At 48.9% G+C, this 25,433-nt stretch overlaps 1 protein-coding gene across 1 annotated transcript; it reads left to right on the top strand.

The window, feature by feature from the left end:
• The first annotated feature begins 475 nt into the window (after positions 1–475).
• On the top strand, positions 476–2,520 carry SPPL2C (signal peptide peptidase like 2C). The gene is given in 2 exon segments (XM_036899729.2): positions 476–2,291; positions 2,294–2,520. Coding segments are annotated over 2 exon segments (2,043 nt in total).
• The last annotated feature ends 22,913 nt before the right edge of the window (positions 2,521–25,433 follow it).

Raw genomic sequence — 25,433 nt, 5'->3', positions numbered from 1 at the left:
ATCACTGAATTCAGGGCTCCCAGGGCCCTTAGAAATTCTCCGGTCCCAAGTCTTCATTGCTTTGTAGATAAGAAACAGGCGCAGGGAGGAGAGGCATCTGCCCAGGTTCTCCAGACCAGGTAAGAGGCATGGTCTAGGATCCCATCTGGGACCCTCCACCCCATCCTCCCACCTCTTATTTCAAATCACCAGGTCCAGACCCCTGGATGCCGAGCAGAGAGGGGCCCAGATGACCTCTCTACTGGAGGCAGGGTTGGGGGACAGGATCCTGAGAGGAACCCGGGGCTCGGCAGCAGCACCCTGGGCCCAGGCTTCACAGCTGTATTGTGACTAGCAGGTGTGGCTCTGGTTTCCAGGGGAGAGGCAGCGCTGCTCTGTGACAGAGGGCCACACCCTCCCACACCCCTATCCCGGAGCAGGAAATGGGCTGAGGGCCACTGACACATTGGGACACGATGCCAGGTGGCTGTGGAGGATGGCACGCCTGGGTCTCCTCCTCCTCCTCCTCCTCTCCAGAGCCATGGCCCTGGGGGAGCACGGCGTGGTCCACGTGGTGTCGGAGAACTGGAGCAAGGACTACTGCGTCCTGCTCAGCTCCGACTACATCACCCTACCCCGGGACCTGAGCCACACCCCACTCCTGCCCCTGCATGATGGCACCACGGCACCCTCGTGCCCAGGCAAGGACTCCTCCCACCGGGCCCAGTACGGCTTCCCCGGCCGGCGGCCCCTCCACCAGGCCACCACCATGGTCATGCGGAGCAACTGCAGCCTCTACGCCAAGGGCTGGCTGGCTCAAAGCCAAGGTGCCCACGGGCTGCTCATCGTGAGCCAGGTCAGCAGCCAGCAGTGCTCAGACACCACCCTTGTGTCCCAGGGCCCCCACAAGTCCCTGCCAGACCTCACCATCCCCGTGGCTGTGCTCCACTACAGTGACATGCTCGACATCCTCAGCCACACCCGGGGCAGTGCCGTGGTCCACGTGGCCTTGTACGCACCCCCAGAGCCTGTTCTCGACTACAACATGGTGGTCATCTTCATCCTGGCTGTAGGCACTGTGGCTGCTGGCGGCTACTGGGCTGGCCTGACTGAGGCTGACCAGCTGGGGCGGCGCCGAGCCTGCAGAGGAGGGCCTGGTGGGCACAGTCAGTGGGCAGCAATGGCAGCACAGGGAGGGCAGGAGGAAGAAGACGAAGATGCACCAGCGGACTTCACGCCAGCCACGACGGGCACGGTGCTCACCATGTCCAGCTCCATCCTGCTGCTACTCTATTTCTTCTACGACAGCTTTGTCTACGTCATGATCGCCATCTTCAGCCTGGGTGCGGGCACTGGCCTCTACAGCTGTCTCACGCCCCTGGTGCGCCTCCCGCCCCTGCAGCAATGCCAGCGGCCCTTGCCTGACCGCTGGGCATGTCTGCGGCCGCCACTGCTGGCTGGCCTGTGCACGGTGATGACTGTCCTCTGGGTTGCCTACCGCAATGAGGACCGCTGGGCATGGCTCCTGCAGGACACGCTGGGCATGACCTACTGCCTTTTTGTGCTGCAGCGCGTGCGGCTGCCCACACTCAAGAGCTGCGCCTCCTTCCTGTTGGCCCTGCTGGCCTTTGATGTCTTCTTCGTCTTTGTCACGCCCCTCCTCACCAGGACTGGCAAGAGCATCATGGTGGAGGTAGCCGCGGGCCCGGCAGATTCCCTGAGCCATGAGAGGCTGCCCATGGTGCTCAGAGTGCCCCGGCTGAGCTTCTCAGCCTTGACCCTGTGTGACCGGCCCTTCTCCTTCCTTGGCTTTGGTGACATCGTGGTCCCGGGCTTCCTGGTAGCCTACTGCCATCGCTTTGACGTGCAAATCCACTCACGCCAGGTCTACTTCCTGGCCTGCACTGCAGCCTATGCCGTGGGCCTGCTGGTCACTTTCATCGCCACGGCCCTCATGCAGATGGGCCAGCCTGCCCTGCTCTACCTGGTGTCCAGCACCCTGCTCACCAGCCTGGCCGTGGCCGCCTGCCGCCAAGAGCTCACCCTCTTCTGGACTGGCCAGGGCAGAGCCAAGACACCTGCCCAGCCTGTGGCAGGGCTCTGTGCTGACCCTTCAGTTGGCCCTGAGCCGAAGCAGGATGCAACAGATGTCCACACAACTAGCAAGTCTGAGGGGGCTGCTGACCACTCAGCAGGGGTCTTAGACAGCAACCTTGGGGAGGATGCACCCGAGACTGTCACCGTATCTGAGGAGGATGCCACTGGGCTGGATGGCCACAGTGACAGCTCCGAGGGCTGGAGTGATGCCAGCCTGGGCCTGATGAGCTGCCCCATGCCTGCCCTGGGGCCTCAGAGCAGCTAAGGCCACTGATGCCAGTGGCCGTGCTGGTACCACTGATGCCGCTGGTGCCACGGCCCTCAGAGCTGGGCCCTGCTCACGCCCAGGCCCAGGCCCATGGTGCTGGCCGGCCCTGGACGGGGCTCCACAAGAGGAAGGGCTTGAAGGTAAAGAAGAGCCTGTCAACCCAGGCTCCTCTGTGAAATGGGGTGCCTGGGACACGTGCTTCCAGAAGGGCTGGTAAAATATCACAGAGCAAAGCCACACGTGGCAAAAAGAAATCAGGGCATTAAAAATATCCCATATCTACCCAACAGAGCCTCTTTGTTAGGACTGTAAGAAAGCAGCGATCCATGGAATGAGTCTATGCACGGCCCAGATGGGTCCTTAGGATGGGTGCCATCCCCAAATGGTGCAGAGGGGTAAACAGGCTCAGAGAGGGCACGTGGCTTGTTCAGCGTTATTCAGCAAGGTCGGGATTTGCTCCCAGGGCTCCCAAGGCAGGGACTTCCCCTCTCACTGCCCACCTCCCACCCAGAGCATAGCCCCAGCTCCTTAGCCTGCAGACAGGCCCCGTCCCCATCCTGTCCTCCTGCTCAGGTCCAACTGAACCACTGCTGTTCCTTGATCATGCCACGTCCTCTCCCTCTCTTTGCACGTGCTGTTCCCTCCCAAGGGCTGAGGTGCCCTTCCCATCCCAGACAGAACTACCCCAACCCAGCTCCCAGACTCACTAAAACGTTCCTAAGCATCCTTCACATCCATCCTTGCTGCCAAACATCCCTGCTCAAGGCACCCTGGGCAGCAGCACCGTGCCTGGCGTGTTCCTGCACTTGCCCTCCTGCTGTATCCGCAGGCACTGAGGATGTCCCTGCTGGGTGCATGGCCTCATGGTGGGCACAGAGCAAGGCTGCTGTCTGGCTGGGGGAAGGGTGGCAGGTGGAAAACAGACAAGAAACAGCCTGAGAATCATCCCAAAACCGGAAAGGAGAGATGGGAGCTTAGACTTTAGGAGACCATGGCTCCAGTTCCCATGCTTCCCTCGCTGACTTTGATATGGACAAGTCTCTTTACCCCTTTGGGCCTCAGTAGTCTTATCTTCAAAATGGGGCTTATAATACCATGTCTACCTGCAGGCAGGGGCAGGTACAGGATGACCCCTTGTGAATCCCAGTGTTTTTTTAGGTCTTATGGTATGTTTATATATTGCTTCAGCAGAGCAAACAAACTCTGGGGCAAGGGAAGGCTTCCTGCAAGAGGCTGCGTTGGAGGTGAGGGAATCATATCCCGAGAGGTAGTGTGGTACAGGGGTTAGAGTTCTGGAACCAGCTGCTCACTGGGAATGCCAGCTCTACCACCGACCCTTCGTGTGTCACTGAGCAAGTGACTTGATCTCTCAGTGTCTTCGTTTCTTCATTAGTAAAACGGGATGATAATGGGACCTACCGTAGGGCTTGGGGGACGTCTGGATGAGTTGGCTTTACGTAAGGTGATTGACACAATGCCCTGCACGGAGGAACAGCTATATGAATATTAACTGTTTATATTGCTCCACTTTGCGAGAGCTGTTCAGAATCCTATCCGACTCCTGCAAGGCCTTTGAGTTCCGGCCCCGACTTCCTTCCCTCCGCAACCAGCGTTCCTGCTTCTACCACCACGAGTGAGCACACACCCGACCCCACACCCATCTTTCCCCAGCAGGGCCCTCCCAGGTGCTGGCTGCTCCACCTGCTCCTCCCACCCCCAGGCTGGGTTGGCCCCTCCCAGCCCTGGCTCAGATGCCCCCTCCTTGGGGAGGCCTTCCTTGATGACCCAGCCTCAACCACGTTACTGTCCACCCTGCTTGCTAGTTTGCTCATCTCCCGAAGGCAAGCATTAGCCTCATGAGGGCGGGGACTGACCTGTCTTACTCATCTGCACAGTTCCAGGGCCCAGAACAGATCCCGGCATGTAGCAGACACTTGGTTTACGTTTGTTGGAGGAATGAATGAGTGAATGAGTGAATGAGGAGCTGATCCAGCCTGAACTGCAGAGGAAAAGGGGACACCAAGAGGGAAGGCCCCACTGCCCAGGCCACCTCTCTGGGTTCCTGCAGGCCCTTGGTCAGTGTGGAGATGAGACTCTGAGGGGTCTGGTTGGATGCTGGGGTCAGGAATAAGGAGCCCAGTGGTGGGGGTTCAGGGAATGGGCATCTCAAAGAAAGCCCCACCCACTGGTCCCCTCAGCAAACGGCTCCTACGGGCTCAGGCTGGACAAGGGCACAGTGAGGAACCCGGGCCAAGACCCTGACCGGAGGTGTTGGCAGCCCCGCCCACTGGAGCCAGAGGCCATCTGGCCTGGACAGAGGGGCCTCCGCAGGCCCTGGCTCACCCCCAGCCTGGGTGGCCTCCCCACTGCTGATCTGCATCACTGGGCCCGCCAGGGGTGGGCTACACCCCTCTGCCAGGCCCAAAGGGGAGGGCTGGACAGAACCAAGGGCTCTCAGCCCCCCTTACCACCAGATTAGGGGACAAAGGAAGTCCTCTGTCCCAGGAATTTGCGGCCAAGGTGGTTTTGAGAACACTGGACTGGAGTTCCCTGCCATGGGGCTGATGCCTGCCTCCACAGAGAGGATTCTCAAGGTGAGGGTCTGAGAAGGAAAGACCCCCTTCCTCCGTCCACATCCAAACACCACAGATTCAGGGAAGAAAGAGTCCAACTCTCCTCACTGCTTTACCCCAAAGAGCAAACATTCAGAGAGCATTTTATCTACAAAATGCAAAGAACAGTACTGCCTACCTCAGGGGCTATGGCAAGAATTAAACCTTATAGGGAAGTGGCTGAGCCTGGACTCCAAAATCTTGTAGTGTTGCTGTTCTCTGATGGGCGTGGGAGGTGTCCCCTGCTCCTGCCCTGACCCCAGAGCCAGACTCTTTAAGCTGTGGGCCCTGCCTCACTTTACCTGTCACCTTCCCAGGGACTGGGCTGAATCCAGGCAGTTGGACCCAGCTGCCACCCATCAAAGGTGCCCAGAGCTGGCAGCCCCCATCTGCAGATGTGCAGTGGACATCTGCACATCTATGGACATGTGTGCACACCTGTACTGCACCTTCAGGCATGCATGCTTGTGCAAACACCTCCTTGTGTGTACAGACACCTTCGCAGGCCCCTGAACTGAACAAATGAAAACACCTATGTACACCCTCCCACCCCGACCCACACATACACAGCTCTGCCCTGCTGCTGCTGTTTCCTTCAGACCCAGCCGTTCCCTGTCAGGTGTGCACGGGTTGGGGTGGGAGGAGGTGCTATGCCTGCATTTCCCACCCCAGAAGGCAGGGTGGCCCTTTCCTGGTCAGGTGGGCACTGAGACCCAGGCTCAGATCCCCCTTCAGGGAGGGCAGCTGGCCTCCCCCAGGGGCTGCCTCCACTTTCCAGCCCTGGTGGCTCTTCAGGGAGATGGTGGACATGGACGGCCAGCTAATGACGGAGCAAGACAGCGGTATGAGAGCCTGGCCATTGCCACCTCTAACAGGTGGTCTTTGTCCTGGGGCCCCATGGGGCTGGCAGAGCTGGTGGCAGGCCTGTAGCCCGGTCTGATGGCTCCCCTTGTCCTGCCTGCTTCCTCCTCTCCTTTTGTACTCCTAACTCTATCTTGGCACCTGCTTCCTGGAGAGCCCGACCTATTACAGGTGAGACCTAACTCAGGGCAGAAACAGGGCAGGAATAGATCCCCCAAGGCCACACCCAGGACTCCAGGTGACCCAGACCCAGCTCTGGGGCTGTGCTTGGCTCAGGCTGCCCAGCAATTCTCTTTGCAGCCTCATTTAATCTCAGCCAGAACTTTGTGAGTTTCATTGTCGCAGCCTTAGTTCTTTTTAGCCAGTGAAGAGTTTGGTGCTGGAGCTTCTGTGTTCCCTGGATAATGCAAACCAGCAGGACCCGTGAGATGCTCTAATCCACAGGCAAGGAAAAGAAAGCTCAGAGAGGGTCAGGACCTGCCAAAGGGCACACAGCAATTCAACAGTGGAAATAGAACACAACTCTGGTCTTCTGCTGGAACCAGCTCCCCCGTGCATACCCTGGTCTGTAAATGTGCCTCCCAGGAAAGCTCTGAGGCTGCCACTCCTTTACCCTGTGCCCCAGTAGGTACACCCTCCATGCATGGAGAAGTAGTTGTGTGCATTGCCTGACGAGGAAGCCGTCTCCTTCAGCAGCATCTCCTCAGCCAGTGCCGAAGGACACAGCTGGACTTTGAGTCACCTGAGACCCAGGGCACTGGGACCTCAAAGCCCAACATTGTTATTCATTTGACACATGACACTAGGCAACTGAAGCCACCCTTCTGTGCCTCAATGTCCTCATCTGTAAAATGGGCTGCTAAGACTCACCTTGTGGGTAGATTGTAAGGATTCAGTGAGGTGAGGTATGTGCATGAACAGTCTGTGTTTGCCAAGCACTAACAGGTTGGATATACACATTATCTTATTACATGACGCCCAGCTTAGGGAGCAAGAGTTTCGAGGACAGCCTTGCATATCCCCACACGCCTCTTTCCCAAGTCAGCTTACGGCTCCTCAGGGTCGAGCTCCCAGAAGTGCAGTCATCCTTTTCCCTGGGTGTCGCCAGCCCATGCCCAGAGGGATGTGGTATGTGGGTGGATGGGTGTGTGAGCTGGGACACCACCAGAGTCAAGAAGAGGGGTCCTCCTGCAGACAGAAAGGCAGAAGGTTTGGAGCCTTCCTTTTCCTGCAACTCTAAACTTTGAGCGCTATGTGCTGCCACCTGCTGGTCAGTAGGATAAGAGCAGGTGGCATCACCCTAAGGGCCGCCAGGGGCATTCCATGGGGGAACGTTGGAGTAATTACTATCAGGGGTGATAGTAAAAAGATATATATTAATCTACCCATCTGCATAGTTCTGAAGCCCCTAATGGACCCAAGGCTAACCCTTGGACGGTGGATGTGTCCTGGAGAAGGGACTGAGTGTATTTTGGTATTTTATGAACTGAAGTAGCCCCAGCACAAAGCTTGAGGATGATGTGTGCCCTGACACTTATCCCACCCGGTAGCGTCAGGCCACCTGCACTTGGGCCATTGCTGGGGTGGGGCTGACTCCCCATATTGGCCTCCTACCACAAAGCCCAGACCCAGTCCTTGTCCTTGTAGGCCCACAGATGCCCCTTCCCACGCTCACAGCAGCGACTATTCATTTTGTCTGCAAACAAATCTCTGCTACTACTGGTTTACTTTTCAAAGGCTTAGTTTTATCTTTAGGAGTAACTCTTCCCAGGACCTACCCTTCGGCCTCTAGCACTCTGGTCTAGAGTTCTTCCAGGCAGGGGAGCCTGAGTCCAGTCTCACACTCACCCCCTGAGCCCACCTACGATCATGGGACACAGTCTCAGAGAGTCCCCAGGGAGGGAGGCTGAAAAGGCAAGCTGAGGCTGGTACTGGTAGAACGCTGGGCTGCTAAAATTCGGAGGAACTGTTCTGAAAAATGCCTTCAAGCAGCTCCCCGAGCCTCTTCAGGCCTTGAGTGGTGGAGAAGATTGTGAGGGAGAGTGGTATGTGAGGTCTGAGTGAGGTGTTGGCAGAGCCTCCAGAGACCTTCCAGAACTCTCCAGAACTGAGGACAGAGAGGGAAAGTGGTCTGCCCAAGGTCACACAGCCAGCCAGTGATAGGCCAAGACAACAAAGCACCTAGAAACTGACCCTGGAGTCCTTCAGGAACAGGAAACCTCAGACACAGGCACTTGTCTTTCAGAGGTGGTTTCATGAAGTCCCACTTCCTCCCACATATTTGGTCTTCTTAGAGCAGGAGGCCCCTGAGTCCAGAGTGAAAAGAACTGATCTGGGCAAAATCTTCAACCCTTCATAACCCACCCTGGGCAAAGCCTCACCGCCACCTGCATTTCTGACAGACACTGTGAGCTTGGGCGGGAGATGCAGCCCTCCTGAGAATCCTTGTCCTTCACAGCCCAGGTTTGGTTGCGGGCTCTCCTGCTGCAGCCATAGAGTGAGAGCCAAGGCTGGGCTGGACTCAACCCACTTTCCTGAATCCTTAAAACCAATTTGAATTGAATATGCTTTGTTGTCTTGGCCTATCACTGGCCTCCCCACCAAAATCAGATACACGCGTCCTGATCCCTGACTGTGAATGTTACCTTATATGGAAGAGGGAAAAAGGACTTTGCAGATGTGATTAAGTCAAGGGCAGTGAGCTAGGGAGATCATTCTGTATTATCTGACTTGGCTCCAAGTGTAATCTCAAGAATCCTCATGAGGGGGAGGCAGAGGAGAATCACACACACAGAAGTGGAGGGGCAATGGGATGATGGAAGCAGAGACGGGAGTGATGTGGCCGCAAGCCAAGGACGGCCAGCAGCCGCTGGAAGAGGAAAACGACGGGGATTCCCCCCTACAGCCTCCAGGAGGAGCAGCAGTCTGCCGACCCCTTGCTTTTGGCTCTGTGACAGATTTCAGATACCTGGCCCCAAGAGCTCTGAGATAATAAATGTCTGTTGTTTTAAGCCACCAAGTTTGTGGTAATTTGTTATAGCAGCCCCAAGAAACAAATACACTGGTCAACAGACATCCATGTCACAGGCTGCCTGTGTGCCCTGCATTGCGCTTGAGAATTAAACTTCTCGCAAAGCAGACAAAATAAAGACCCAGAAAAACAGCAAAACTCCCAGTCAGCCCATACGTTCCTTCCTGCAGGGGAGAGCCAGGTACAGGGGAGTCAGTGAAGGAGAGGCAGGAATTGGGGTCTCAGTTATAATAGCGAATGTGCGTGCTCTGCATTCAGGCCACTATATCAGGCTTCAGGAACTTGTTTCGCTGTTATTTTATTGTACTTTGGAGAAAAAGAGGAAAGCACAGAAAAATATGAAAAAAAGCACTATTACTGTTAAATTTTTGGTATAGTCCATTCAGCCAGTTTTCCCATTCATAGGTTTTTGTGTGTGTTTCATTTTCAGAGTTATAATCAAACTGTATATATACATTGGTATTTTGCTAGAAATACTCTATATAACCTTAGAACCTTTGTTTGGAATGGGCTATGCAGTTTCCACACCAAATATAATTACATAGTCCTCAAAATGTTTTATTGGATGTGTGGTCTGCTTCCTACAGCACCATAACAAATGTACTTGGCTAAAAATTTCTTTATGTATTTTAGAAGATTTCTGTTAGATCTAGTAGTTTTATTTCCAGGAAACTAGGGATATGAAAATCTTTAAAGGTTGTAATTCATTTTGCTAAATTACTTACCAAAACTTGTTTGTCAATCTATCCTCTGTAGATGCTTGATAATATGGAAGTGACCATTTTACTACACCCTCACCAGCATCTTTGCTAATTTGGTACAATGAAGCACTGCATCTCTTTGAATTCACATATCTCTTGACTAATAGTGAGGTTGGGTCTTTATTTCCATATTCTGGCTTATTAACAAAATGCTCTCCATTCTGGGGCTTCAAACAATGTCCAGTGAGTTACCATTTCCTGCTGATTCTACACTAAGATCTCTGGGATCCATTTTCTTCTTCCTATTTTTACAGACTTATTTCACCCCTCACCTGGGCTATTAAGATCCTTGTTTAAGAAAAGAGAACAACTCTTCTTGGTCATGTCCCTCCAGCTGAAAAACCTTGAATGCCTCCCTACCATCTGTGAAACCAAACCCAGCTTCTTGGCCTGGTGTTTAAGGCCATTCTAGATCACCTCTCCCCACCAGCCAACCTTGCCTCCCAGCAGCCCCCAGCCACCCTGTGTGTATAGCTCTCCGCACATGCTCAGCCTCTCTCCGTGCTTCTGCCCCACTGTTCCACTCACTCGGAATGTGCTTCTTCCAGCTTCCCCTAATTCCTATGCACATGGCATCCACTCAGATGCCTTCCACCCTCTCCAGCATCCCCACCCCACACCCGGGCAAGGCCCTGTCCAAGGTCCTGGAGACAGCAAGTCAACAGGACACACACAGTTCCTGACTTGGGGTTTCGCCATCAGGAGCAGGTGGAGATGGGCAGACCTTCTGACTAATTAAGACACTTGTGGCTCCAAGGACCAACTGCTCAAAGTGTCTCAAGCAAAAAGAGGAGCTTATTGGAAGGATGCCAGCTTTCTCAGAACACAAGGGCTAGCAGCCTAGTTGGGGCTCATGGGAACTGGGAATTGGAAAACCATCAGCGAGCAGAGCCGCCTCCTGCCCCTCCCGGCTGCATGGTCTCTGCATATCCACTTCCTCTCCTCCCCTCCCTGAGCCAGCTGCCTCTGCGCACTCACTCTGCCCTTGGCCCATTGTGGTACCTGCCCCAACTCTGCATGACGGTCCCTCAGCACCACCAGTGGGGTGATGGGATCACCACCAATGGGCAGTGGTCTCCATTTGGACACCATTCAGAATCTCAAGGGAGGTAATCAACTTGGCTTAGACTTACTCTGTCTGGTCAAGATGCTGTCATTGGCTGCTGGTGAGCCCATGGGCCCTGGACTCAGGTGTCTATACCTGGTTCAATCAGCTGCGGCTGGAGATAGAGGCCAAGGAGAGCAGCGTCAGGTAGTACAAAGGGTTGCCAGAATCTGAATTTTAACAAGATCCCTCAGTGATTCATGTGCTTATTAAAGTTTAGGAAGTTAGAGAGCAGTGGTTCTCAAAGAGGGACCCTGATCCAGCAACCTCAACACCCCTGGGAACTTTTCAGGAATGCAGAGTCTGAGGCCCCACCCCAGGGCCTAGAGGGGGCCTGGGAAAGAGTTGGGTGCTTCACACAGGTGCTCCATGTGAGCCCCACCCTGCCCTCTACTTTCCATGAGAAAATTCCCATCTTCTTTCCGTGATGGAGCCCGGCATTCTGCTCTCTGCCTGTCCCCTGTGGGGCTGGCAAAAAGAAATATCCCACACGCTGCTATATATAAATGTTAACACGTTGATGTTCATTTATGCTGGTCACAAGTGGGTCAGCTCTCCCAGCAGCCCTCATTTTCCTGTTCTGGTGACAGTGGGGCACATGATTTCCGTTGTCCCTTCACAGATTATGGGTTGCAGTGTCCTGGCTGGTTCCCACCTGTATTAGTTGCTGTCACAAATTACCACAAACCGAGTGGCTTTAAACAATAGTTTACTTCTCACAGTCTGGAGGCCAGAGCGTCCGTCCGTAGGGCCGTGCCCCCCTCTGAAGGCTCTGACGGAGAGCCCTTCGCTCCTCTTCCACCCTGGTGACTCAGGCTGGTGGCCGCAGAGCTTCAGCCTCTGCCTCCATCCTCATGCAGCCCTCCCTTCTTCCTTTCGAGGACCACCTGCATAACCCAGGATGATCTCATCTGGAGGTTTTGAGTGGACTACATCTGCAAAGACCCCCTCTTCCAAATCAGGTCACATTCACAGTTTCCAGAGGAACATGTATTTGGAGGAGGGGGACACCATTCAACACACTGCACCACCCTCCCTGCCATAGGACAAATGGTGTCCCTGCCCCATCTCTATCCTCCTCCAGTAGAACTACAAATGACAAGATTTCTAGTTAGTCACAAATTAGAGCCAAAGGGAATATATCAAAGAAACAAGGCACAGCCCCCCTTCTCAAGGGACCTGTGGTGGGATGGACCAGAGCAGCCAAGAGAGGTGCTGCCTTTGCACCCCCACCATGGCAGTGCCCACCCCTACCCACCACCTCCTGTCAGTTTTGGGAGCCACAGCTGGAGGATGAGAGAATCCCTGAGGGGGGATCAGGGCACACGGATGGTGTCCTGGGAATGACAGGGCCCCCAGGCTCCCAAGATGCACCTGCCCTCCCTTCTGCAGCTTCCATTCTGTCAATGCAGAAGGTGTGACAATTGCCAGGATGGCAATTAACGAGGGGACGATCAGCCAAGTGGTGAATTCCTGGGTCTCGGCAGCCAGCATTCTGTGCAGCCTGTCTCGGGGCCAAGGGAAATGAGACTTTCCAGAAAGAGAGCTGGTGTCCAGGAAAGGCCATCCTGGATGGCCTCTAATGTCATTAGCTCAGCCCAGCAGTATTGACAAGGGAAATGAGGAAGGAGCAGCCCTGGCCCCACTGTGCTGCTCTGGGGGCCGCTGTAAGAACCAGTCCCCTCAGCCGCGCACCATTAAATATGGACCAGGGGAGAGAGGAAGTAACCAGGAGGACAGGGCATTCCAGGGAAACAGGCGAGGGGGGCAGTCTTGGGTTCTTGTCCCAGCTTGGCCTCTAGTTAGCTGCATGAGCTTGGAAGTGTTCTTAAATAAAGAACCTCTACAAATCATTAGATAAAGAGAAACAGTCCAAGAGGGTAAGAAAAAAAAAATGGGCAAAGAATTTGAACAGGCATTTTACAGAAGAAACACAGATGGCCCAAAAATACATGAAAAGATGTTCCATCGCTCTAGTAATTAGGGAAATAAAACTTAAAACAACCAGAACACCAGTGGAAAAATTGGTGACGTCTGAATAAAGTCTGAAGTTCAGTTAATAGAATTTTACCGATGTTAATGTCTTAGTTTGGATCACTGTGTTATGGTTTTATAAGGCCCTAACCTTAGGAGAAGCTGTGTGAAAGGTCTCTGAGAACTCTGAATTTTCACAACTTTTCTGTTAGCCTAAATTATTGCAAAATAAAAAGGTAAACAATGACTACAACCATTACAGAAAACAACAAAAAGAGACTACTATCTACCCAACATAGTAGCAAGAATTAGAAAGATTAATAAGATCCAGCCTGGGAGGTAGTATTGTTGAGGAGAAGCAGGCGGAATACACAGAAAAGCTTCCAGGAGTTCCTCCTCCTCCTTGTTTCCCACAAGCCCAGCCTCATGAGTTGTCGGTGGTTACCTGCAAGTCACTTAGCTGGAGAGGGGAGGTTGTTGGTTTAGAACAGGCTGCAGAGAAGGCAGGGAAAGGTCCCGCCAGGGACTCATTCCCTGTTTCTGTTTCTCTTGGAAATGGAAGAGCCCAGGGGTCAGCCCAGATTGCATCACATGCCCACTTGCATGACCAGAGGGATGGACCCCATGCTAGGGGACCCCATCAGAACGATACAGTTCAAATGCACAAAAGGAGGATTTCTCCTAAAGAAGAAGGGGAAGGAGTCCTGGGCAGACAAAAACAAGACAGGGTGTGTCCACACTGCTCCCTGTGCAGCCCATGGTCTGGCCTTCCTGTAAAGGAAGGCTGGTGCCCTAACAGGCAAGGAGACCGTGGGAGACCTGCCTGGCACCTCCAGTTGCTGCTGCTTTATCTCCGCCCCCAGCTCCTGCACCCCTCTGCCATGCCCAGAGTACACTAGCTCCTGACTCCATCAGCTGCCCTCTCGAGGCATTCGCTTCTGAGGCACCAAAAGCCCTGGGTCCTGCCAAATCTGACTTTTTCAGCAACCAGCCTACCTGGAAGAAAGTTATTTTTAGACCTAAAAAATGGCAGATTTGAAGGGTCAGTTGTCTCAGAAAATCCATCCTTTGTGTACAAAGGATGGGCCCAGGCTTCTCAGCAGGATGCTGCTTTTCAGAGAATCAGATATTTTTAGAATTAAGAGACCCCCCAGAGGTCTTTTCTTCTGACCATCTCACTTCACAAACAAGGCAACAGGCACAAAGAAGTTGAGCATTTTGACCAATTATATTAACTAGTTAGTAGCACTGGCAACAATGCATCCTAAAAATGAATCAAGCTCAGGGCTTCCATCTGATGTTTACAAACTGTTGAAGAAAAAACATGGTGATGAAGTTGTCCGGGACAGGTATGCCTTACTCTTTTTGTTAAGGCTCTAAATTTAGGACATAGATTTTTTTTAACTATATGAATATTAAATCTAATTGTTTTTCCTTTGTGCACTCCCTACAAAACTCCTTATCTTTACATCTTTGGTCTTCAGTGGGCATGCATCTTAGCTTTATATTTCTCTGCCCTTCACCTCCACCTCAGGCATTTAAGGACCCAGAAGCAAACACTTCAGCAAGGGAATGTGGACCGAGGAGTTCTGTGCAAAAGAGTTGCTTCAATCACTGATCATTCTTTCTGGTGTATCTAGTTTGGATCTACACATTTGTCTGCGTTAAAGAGACATATACGCCTATATTTATAAAGCTTAGTACAATTTTTCTTCTTTAGTTCGTTCATAATTTTGATTTCAGATTCCAAACCCAAAGTCATAGGCTGTAACTGGCCAGAGAAAGCAGTTACTGTGGTTGAACAAGCAAACATGTGGGCCCTGAGATGCTATTGTTGGACACAAAAGCCCCTCTGTGACTTGCGAGAGCCAATCCCCCACACCCACAGCTCAAGAAAAGGGCACACACTGTGCTCACGCTCGGCTTAACCCTCCTGAATTTGTAAACAACTGACACATAACACAAACAAGTTGGGTTTTCTTTTTTAGCTTGCTGGTGTTTTTTAACTCAATTAAATGCTTGTTAATTAACTTCATGGGCTTTCTTTTTTAACCCCAGATTATCTCTACACTTGAATGGACTCCGCTGGCTGGTTTGAATCAGATGGTTTCTTCGGCTACAGGCTGATTTCTGTGCCTGTGCCTTGTGATAGTCAGGATGGGCTAGATTGTGGTGCAATAACAAAGAATACCCAAATCTCCATGGTTTGACCAAAGTTTTGTTTTCCATTCATGTTACATGTCCTGTGAGGATCAGGAAGGAGCTGGGAGATTATTGTCATCACTCAGGGACCCTGGCTGAAGGAGGCTCCATCTTGACATGTGCTTCCAGACTCACCTTAGCAGATGGAGAGAACTCTGGAGGGACTCGCATAAGCAATAAATGCTCCTGCTTGGAAGTGACACCCATGACTTCTCATCACAACTCACTAGTCAAAGCTAGTCACATGACACCATGCCACCACAGGGCACCGGTAAGTACATGCTCTATCTGTTCCCCAAATGGGGAGAGCAGTCCTGCTGGCCCACCCAGCCTCAGCATACACCCACACCACTCACAAGAATCCCACCTTCCTCTGGGAACCAGTAAAAGCCTCTCCAAGGACAGCACAATGCCAAATCAATTGCACTCAAACATTTAGGTCCTTGTGAGCAAGGTCTGGATGGGACTGAGGAATAAGAAGTAGGTATGTAGACAACCAAAGCCATAGAAATTTTTCAGCTGATTTATAGTATATAAGTTATATCTCACTTTTTTTTTAATTCACCTATTCTCCCATGAAGATAAAAAGTCATAGAGGTGCTACTGATGTGTACTGGGCAGATGCCGGGATGAGGCGATGTACCCTACAATATACAGGACAGGGCCCATAACAAAGACTTACACACTCCAAAATCGTGCCAGTGAGAAATCTTGTATAAAGTAATGCAAAGGTCACGTTCTCAAAAGAAAAACCACAAATAAATCCCCAAACCAAAACAGACAAAAATCTGCTAAGAGTCCTGTGCCACCTGGTGGAATAGCTGCAAGGTCGCATCTCCAGTTGCAGATGGTGCACAGGAGTGTCCCTGGGATGGCTACAGTGGGCCCTGCATGGGGAGGCGACCAGATCCTGCTTCTGAGAGCTGCTTACAAGTGGCTGGACTCTGCCAGCAGCATTCCCTCCCCTGCAGTGACAACCAAAAACATCTTCAGACATTGTCAAGTGTTCCTGGGGGCAAAATTTCCCCAGCAGGAGCCCTGTTCTAATCAGCTTTCAGGACACCGGTTTAGTCATGCCGCAGAGGGACGAGTGCTGACCTGGGAACTGTAAGGTCTGACTCTAGATCCAGCTCTGTCCTTAAATCACTCTTTTAAAAAGTGGCTTCCTTCTTTGGGCCTCAGTTGCCCTCTCTGTAAGATGAGAAGCCTGAACAGCACAATTCTGAAAGTTGGTTCAGAGCTTCTAAGGCTCTAGGGCTTGGGTTCTGGAACTTCCCATTCTAACTCTGTGCCAGTCATAAGCTCACCATCTCCCCAAAACAGTTGTGGAGGGAGGATTTCAGCTGCACAGCAGCATAGTCCAAATGACATGAGGAGGGCAGTGAGGGGACCAAGAGCATGGAAGGCTGGCAGCCAGAGGGGGGCCTGGGGAGTGGCAGTAGCAGTGGGGATCCCGAATGCACCAAAAGGCTGACCCTGTGCCTCCCACTAAAAAGCCACCTTTAGGTTAAGGAATAGAAGAGATGGATAAGGGGCTGGTAAAGGATTTTTGGAGGAGAAGTTATGAGAATAAATTGCAAGCAAAGGACGCAGAGAAAAGATCAAAGCACCCCAGAATTGGAAGCGTGTGTGTGCAGGCACATCTCTGCTATATCCTTGCTAAATGAACAATTTCAATTCAGCCTGAGTCCGCCTATAAGCTTAAAAACAATCATCACAGGATTGCTAGATTTGCTGGTCCCTTACTGGCCTCTTGATTCTTGTTCAGCTGTAAATAAAGACAGGGGCGGAGGAGGGAAGGGAGAGATGCCTGCTGCTCCTTGCCATCCACATTTCTTCCTGGTCCATCTCAGGATCCAATAAAGCTTGACAGTGGACTTCAAAGGGAGTGGGAGGTATTTAATAAAAGGCTGTTCAATCTAAACAATGATTCAGGATTTTTCAAAAGCCAGAAGAGACAGCCTGAATGGCCTTTTCCACTCTAGGTCCTGTAAAAAGGGTCTTTGCATATCTTTTGTCTTAGGTTTGTATTTGTTTGAAGGTTTTTATCAGCCACATTAACACTTTTCTGGATTGCTAATTAACTGAGTTCCCAGGCTGGGCTATATACAGTCAGCACCTATTTCTCAGAAACATTTCATCCAGTCATTCTTTTGTCCATCCAGTCTGTCAGCCACTCATCAGCTGGTTATAAAGCACCTACTGTGAGTCAGGTACAGTGTTATGGACTGAGGGCACAAAGGTGAAGAAGATGCCGCCCAGGTCTTCCAGGACATCACACATGGGCAGGCGGTCACACCCCAGTGTGGTAAGTGGGACACCCGGGGCAGCACCTGGCCCTGAAAGGGAGGTCTGGGGTGAGGGGGGTCAGAGCTAAGTTAGGCTAACGAAAGGCACAAAAGCAAGAGAGAATTTGGTGACTCACTGACCTATAAAAAACATGTGATTGGATAGCAGTGTTCAGAGAAGATGGTGAGGTATAACACCAAGCTGGCTGGCCTATATCTGCCAAGCCAGGGAGCTCTGTCTCAGCCTCTGTCCTCATTAACCAAGCTATGGTTCCTATTATACACATTCCCGTTATTCACACAGTTATGTTCTATAAAGTTGCCATGAACACTGAAACAGCAAATTCTGAACCATTGCTCTTGGAGGAAATACAGGCTTAGATTCCTGCAAGCCTCTGATCATGACATTTTCATCAACCAGACAATATAGAACCTTGTTTTATGTGTGTTTCTGTTTTAAAACACCTTATTTAATATACGTCATTGATTCATTAATGTTTAGCTTACAGTTAACAGCAAACAGCACTGCAACTCATGGCTAAATGACGCTTATCTAATGCACATATTTTCTCTGTGAGGCACATGACAGCCTAAGCATTATGTTTGAGGTTCATTTTAAGTGGCAAAATTACCAATACAAAAAAAAACACAAAAAAGGCAAATAGCATGGCACTTCATAGACCATGAAGAGGACATTTGTTTCCAGTATAGATGCCGAAACAAGAAGGCAGAGTGTTGCCTCGTTTGACCTCTGCTGGGAACATGCGCAGTTGGGCCAATTAAATTTTCTGCCACACTGCACATATCCATGAATAACTGCAAAAGACCACGTGTGTTGATTCGGAAGTTACACAAATTCACAAATGTGGACTCCTGCATAATTAGGATCACATTGCAAAAACATAAAACCCTAAATTCTTGGGACCACCAATGACCATTATATTCCACAGACCATTTTGATTCTCTCCATTTTGATTTTTTCCTGAAATACAGGAGAAAGGCATGAGTGAATTTAGAGCTATCTATGAATGTTAAGACTACAGATCTGGAAACTCATGTAAAATGACATTACCCTGAAGCAGGGTTTAAAACAGACCATCCTATGTCATTCTAGAAGGACAGCCTGTCAGAGGGTGACTTGCAGTTCACTCCCTGGTGCCGGAGAAGCCAGACTACTCAACTAACAGAATTATTTCTGACTGGAGCAAAGCAAAGAGCCTCAGAGCCCCACGGGGCTTCTCTTTTATGTCAGCTGTCAGCATTTACACTGTCTTTATTCCTATGAGGAGGAGCATGAGGAAATCATGGCGTCTTGGGCCTGCCGGTTGCTGACAGAAATGCAGCAGGCTTTGCCCAGCAATGTGTTGTGAGAACAGTCTGGGCAGCCTGGTGCTTCAAAATTTTCTGGGACAGACTGAAAAATAAACTGCTAAATCCCAGGAACCCAGAAAATTATTTATTTGAAATGGTAGACATGGGACTAATAGGTTGTATTTAATATTTTAAAATACAGGGAGTCTCTTATATAGGAAAACAAAGTTATAGAACATTGTTCCCTCACTGATTTCATCAATGACTTTCTTTTATCACTAAAGTGTAATTCATTACTTAGAATTTGATTTTTAAAGACTGTGTGCTACAAGCTGCCTAGATGGTACCTAATGCCATTTTGTTTTTGCATTTCCCCAACTTTTAAAAATCTACTTTTTAAAAAGATGGACTTTATTTTTTAGAGTAGTTTTAGGTTCACAGCAAAACTGAGTAGGAAGTACAGAGAGTTCCCATAGTCCCTCTGCCCCCACACACAGCCTTGCCCACTATCAACATCCCTCACCATTGTGGTACCTTTTTATAATCTGTGAGCCTATATTGACGCATCAATCTCACCCAAGGTGTCCACAGTGTACATTAGAGCTCACTCCTGGTGGTGTGCATTCTATGGCTTTGGACAAATGTACAATGACACATACCCACTATTACAGAATCACACAATATAGTTTCACAGCCCTAAAGATCCTCCGTGCTCCACCTCTTCCCAAGCCCTGAAAAACACTTTTATGGCGCCATAATTTTGCCTTTTCCAGAATGTCATATAATTTGAATTACACAGAATGTAGCCTTTTCAGATTGGCTAACCCTGAATGTATAAGATCAATATCAATTAATCAGTCTCTTGCAAATCGATAAGCTGTGAGCAGCTCGAGGTCTTGCTCATTGTTGTATCCCCAGCACAGAGGAGGCACTTAGCTGTTTGTTGAAAGGATGGATGGGTGTTGTCTTTATTTTAAAATATGAGATTCTCCCATTAAAAAAAATAAGGATACTGATGACAGTCAGTGGTAGTACTCAGAACTTAGTATTACTTGAAAAAGAAATGACAATGATATCTACTCTGAATAAAGAAGAGCTTGTAAAAAATAAAGGACAAACGCCAGACTGTCTCCATACATAGATATGTAAAGTCATGAGATCTGATTCAATTTTTAATATTTTGGTAACTTTGATAATTCTCACTACATCTTCCATAGAGTAGGATCTTGCAGCTGATAGCATGGTTTAAGTAAAAGATTTTGAGCTCAACTTTTTCAAGTTTTGTATTTGGGGCTCCCCTCTGAACACTCCCCAAATTACCTGACACTCCTCTAGGCAGGGAAATCCAGAGTATTCTTTATTTGAAATGTCAAATATAAGGAGAGGATGACCTCATGGATCCGTTATGCCTTGTCCCTATTTCTGGTCCCCAGGATCATCCTTGCTTTGCTGACAATAGAGCTAAGCTGCTGAGGCATGTGTAACCTGAACCCTCATCTGTGTTCATCCTGCTTCTTGCTGGAACCCAGGAAGCCTAGACAAGAGGCAGTGAAGGGGAGGAGAGGTAGGGAAGAGGTGTTCAGGAAGTGTAAAGACAGAAAACTTGAACCTAAATAATAATTAGTGAGAGGTAAGTCCAGAAAAATTAAAGCATGGATCTGCCTCGCTTTACATAATTAAGGTATTTACAAATATGCATGTAAATTAACTCCCATTTCAATTGTAGCTGGGGAACTGACCTTTAGGGTTTTCCTTTAGGAAACCTGGTGATGGTTCCTTCTGTGTGTAATGTTATTACTCACTTTCTAATTTAGCTGTCTTACATTGATATTTCCCTATGTTGCCTTTGAGAGAGGACTGCATTACTGTGGCTATTACTTGATATTCCTCCTCCCCCTGTGCTAGTATTTAGCTGGTCACAGGCCCTCTCAAATGAAGACTACATTTCCCAGCCTCACTGGCAACTATGCTTAACTCTGTGTAAATTCTGACGAATAGGATATTAACGAGAATATCATGTGTGACTTCCAGGAAGTATCCTTAAAAAGACAGAGATGCTCCCTTCTTCACCACTTTCTGGGGATGTGATGTCTGGAGTTGAAGCAGCCATTTTAGACTATAAGGCAGCATGCTAAGGATGGGAGAGAAACCAAATAGATGGACATGCTCTCCAAGAAGGCCTTAGAGTTTCTAAAACAGCCACTGACCCCTATTTCTGGGCTACTATATCAAGAGAGAAATAAGATTTTGTCTCATTTAAATCACTGCTGCTTTGCATTTGTTGTCACTCAGTTAAATCTAAGACTAACTGACCCAGTCATTAAGAACATGCTCACCGCATCTCACTGTAGCTTGTATATAATTCAATTAAATGAACTTATTAAACCCCCATTGCATAGAAAAAGAAGACAGGTGTTCTTGAGCTCAGGGCCCATGAATTTAGAAGGCAAAAAGCTTGTCTTCACTTGCAGTAAGGAATGTGTATCAATATCATATTGATATTTTCATATCATAGTACATGTGTTACAGATACCTCAAAATATCATTTGTATTTGTCCCTATTTGAAACTAGGAAAGCTATTAAACCCACTATTAGATTTTGTCATTTCATGCATTAATGAAGATGCAGGCTGGGTTCTCTGGGAAGCAGATTCTGAGACAAAGTTTAGCATGTGAGATATTTAGGTCATGTCCTGGGGAGCAATACCTGTGGAAGGGAGAGGAAGGAGCAGGATTGCAGAAAAGGAGAAGCCAGGCTATGCTACAGGCCAGCAGCAGCCTCAGCCGAACACCTGGGGTTGTCTGGAGCCAAGATGGGCCATCAGAGTTGCCCCACGTTGAATGCCCCTCTGCCAGGGTTAGTCATTAGATGTGGGGTGCCCCAGGGAGGACACAGCCTGAGGAGGCAGCTCTCTGCAGCTGAGGCCATCCCTAAAAGGTATGACAACTGCAAGCCATCAGCTGACAGTACAACGAGTAGGTGGGGCAACAAGTCCTTCCTTAGAGGGGATCTAGGCAGTACCTCTCCAAGTCCATTACCATCCATCCCTTGCACCATTCAGACCCACTTTTTAATACACATTCAGGGAGCAGCTTTTTCAGTATCGCAGTGGGCCTCTCTTCTTGGAGGAAACTTAGAAAACAGGAAGGTTAGTTTTCTCTCTTAACTTTCAGCTCCCCACAGCTGTAACAGGTCTTGGACTCACAACTCATCTCCCCATTCCACTATCCATTCTAGATTCCCCTCATCCTCTGATCCATCTCTGTTAGTCTCAGGGCTTACCTGACAGCATGACCCAGGCCCTCTTTCCTGAGGGGTGTGTGTCATTGTCACCTTGCCCTTCTGTGGTAAGCAGAATAATGCCCCCACCAAGGATGTTCATGACGTGGAACCTGCGAATGTTACCTTATATGGAAAAACGGACATTGAAACTGTGATTAAATTAAGTATCTTTCCATGATGAGATTATCCTGGATTATCTGGGTGGGCCCAATGTAACCATAAGGATTATAAATGAAACAGGGAAACCTGAGCGTCAGAGTCAGAGATACAAACCACAGAAATGAGGACTACTAGATGTGGCCTATGGACCCAGCACACTCATTATCAGCCAGACCCTGGCCAGGACTCCATTTACTGGCCAGCCTTCATATGCCTGCACTCTACTGAATGCTGTAATGATACTTCAGGTCTCCCAGTATCAGTGTCAATTCAGACCCTATGTCCAAGAATCCTCAAAATACTTGGGTATTCCTCTTTCTCCAGAATATATTTACCATAGTGTTTCAGGACCTGCTTAATGGGGAACCAGCCTCCTTTTCAATCAGTTGGTTCTGGATCTGAAAACTGGCTCACGTCTGAAAACCAGGCAGGGGAGTGTGACTTTTTATTGGGGTGACTGACTTGGCTTCCTGACCATTCATCCTTGATTTCTTCTGACGGTACAAGTTAAATAATACCCTTTCTGGCTGCCTGTCTCTTTTGCCCCCAGGGAATCTGTGTTGTGTTACCCAATTCCCTAACTCTCTGTATTTCAGGCCTGTTGGCCACCACTTCAACCTCAACAGTCATTGTGATAAATGCTTCTGTCCACATGGCTTCTGATGGTGCTCCAATTATACCTCTTTCGATTAATGAAAGACTTATGAGACCCTGGAAAGTACACTCATGTAAGATGTTAATAAAAGTAAAGGAAAAAGCATAGTAAGATCAAGAAATCACAGGCAAACATCGGAGATGTCCAAGACATCCATGTGCAGCTTCCTGTCAGTCACATAGAATGTTCTTCATCTTAAGATCATAAGCCACCAGGATATGTTTAAAATGCCTCGGTTTCAGAGAGGCTACAGTCTCATCTAAGGGTGGGTCCTTAAAATCCTTCTGTTTACATGGCCAAAAGAGCCTGCATGATTGGGCTTAATAAGGTAAACTAAAATTACATAACAGAAACCAGGTGTGAACAATCAATCTGTACAATTTCTATAAACAACTATGACAAGCTGGTACAGACTGTCCCTAGTGATTTTTGGACTCAGCACAGAGCTACATTGATCACTAGTTTAATTCCATTTTGGATGGATCCAGTGTCAGCACTATTTCTTTAGGATCCCCCTGAAGATAAACTCAGGGTTGCAACAATTGAGATAAGATTAACCCTGCACCTACACAGATAGTTATAGGCCACACCTGGCCTCTCTTTTTGGAGGGCCTATCATTCCCATTGCTCTCAATAGGCCTAATTCTATAACAACTTCTCCCATGCAGGACTGACCTACAGAAGAGAGTTTCTCTCAACCTTTTATATTGATGCCCCACTTTTCAGCACATTGCTTATGGATTTCATATGGAATATCTATCATATACTATATCATAGATATTTAAATATTTTAATAACTACATAATGCATTTTCTCTGTAATCTTATGTGTTTTAGTTTATGCATTTAAAAACATTCTTCTGAGAAGGGGCTTCATCAACTGCCAAAGTGTTCCATGGCATGAGAAAGGTTAAAAAGCCTCTTGCTATAAGCCCAGTTTGAAAAAGACAGATGCACCCCTATGTTTATCACAGCACTATTTACAATAGACAAAATACGGAAGCAACCTAAGTGTCCATCAGTAGATGAATGGATAAAGATGTGGTACATATACACAATGGAATATTATTCAGCCATAAGAAGAAAACAAATCCTACCATTTGCAACAACATGGATGGAGCTAGAGGGTATCATGCTCAGTGAAATAAGCCAGGCAGAGAAAGACAAGTACCAAATGATTTCACTCATATGTGGAGTATAAGAACAAAGAAAAACTGAAGGAACAAAACAGCAGCAGAATCACAGAACCCAAGAATGGCCTAACAGTTACCAAAGGGAAAGGGACTGGGGATGATGGGTGCGAAGGGAGGGATAAGGGCAGGGAAAAAGAAAGAGGGCATTACGATTAGCATGTATAGTGTTGTGGGGGACATGGGGAGGGCTGTGCAACACAGAGAAGACAGGTGGTGATTATACAACATCTTGCTACGCCGATGGACAGTGAATGTAGTGGGGTGTGGGGGGGACTTGGTGAAAGGGGGAGCCTGGTAAACATAGTGTTCTTCATGTAATTGTAGATTAATGATAGCAAAATAAATAAATTAAATAAATAAATAAATAAATAAATAAAGCCTCTGCTATAGAGGTTTACACTGCTGCCTTCTCTCACAGGAACTTAATTTGAAATCTGGCTTTTATCTTTCTCTCTAGTTACCATGACCCCTTCAAGGTCTGCTGATATATTCACATATGTCAGAATCTCATGATAGACAAGTTCAGGATCTTTTCCCATGGATCTTTTTTTACCTCCCGTGTAAGTCAGTGCATAGACAGTTTACCTTGCACCAAATCCTTTCTCCTCCTCTTCCTGGGCACAAAACTCTCCTACATTTGTTGGTCTCTCTTGCAGTTAGGGGTGGTCATGTAACTAAATCCTAACAGTGGAAGTTGATTAAATGATGTTTCCAGCCTCTAGGAGAGCCAGCATGCTTCCTCCATTTGATCCTTCCCCCTTTGCAGGCTGGACCCCATGTGCAATGGCCCAACCTTAATCACGCAAAGGCTTTAAGAGATGGCAGAGCTACAGATGAAAGGAGCCTGGGTTTCAGAGCCTTACAAGGAGGAGGTCACCCACCTACCTGGAATACTACCCCCTAGACATAGAGTTGTGTTTTGCCATTGCTTTGTTACAACAGTTAGCTTACCTTGACTGAAACAGTATGTGGTAGATTTGATAGCAGAGAGCCCAAATTGTGTATCTGGAGTTCTAATCCTCCCTGGAATTCTATTACATAAAGAAATTGAAGCCCAGAGAAGTTAATGAATTGGTCCAAGGTCACGCAACATGGCTAAGATTAGGACCCAACTCTTCTGAACCTAATCCAATCCCTATGCCATTCTGCCTTCTATGGTTCTGTGTGGTAGGGATGGTGGGCTGAATGTGGCCATGAGATTTCTATTTCAGCAAAAAGGAGGGATAAGGAGAAAGGGAGGGGGAAGAGTTCCAATCAAACAAGCTCAGTTGGCCCTATGCAGGATGAAGGAAACCTGGAGAGGACAGGGGCTCAGATTAGGGGGTCAGGTTAGTAGTGGGGAGGTTTGAATGCTGAGAAGATTAAGGCTAAAGAGTTTAATTTCACTTGGGCACAGTTGGAATCTTTAGGTATTTTTGAGCAAGAGAGTGCCATGATTTAAATCACTGTTTCTAAAGATTGATCCAACTAGGGGGTGCAAAACTGATCTGAGATGGGGAGAAACAGGAAGCTGGGAGACCAGCGATGTCACTCCATGTCCAGAACCAATGCAGCGGTCTTTAACCAGGATGATGGCAGTTAGAGTAACAACAAAAAGGTCAATTCCAGAGACTCAGAACCAGTGGCTTAAGAAATTAGCCCCTGTCTCCATTACC

The sequence above is a fragment of the Manis pentadactyla genome, chromosome 4, assembly GCF_030020395.1.
Source record: "Manis pentadactyla isolate mManPen7 chromosome 4, mManPen7.hap1, whole genome shotgun sequence".
NCBI lineage: Eukaryota > Metazoa > Chordata > Mammalia > Pholidota > Manidae > Manis > Manis pentadactyla.
The sequence above is the reverse complement of the archived record's forward strand: the minus strand, read 5'-3'. Positions and strand labels throughout refer to the sequence as shown.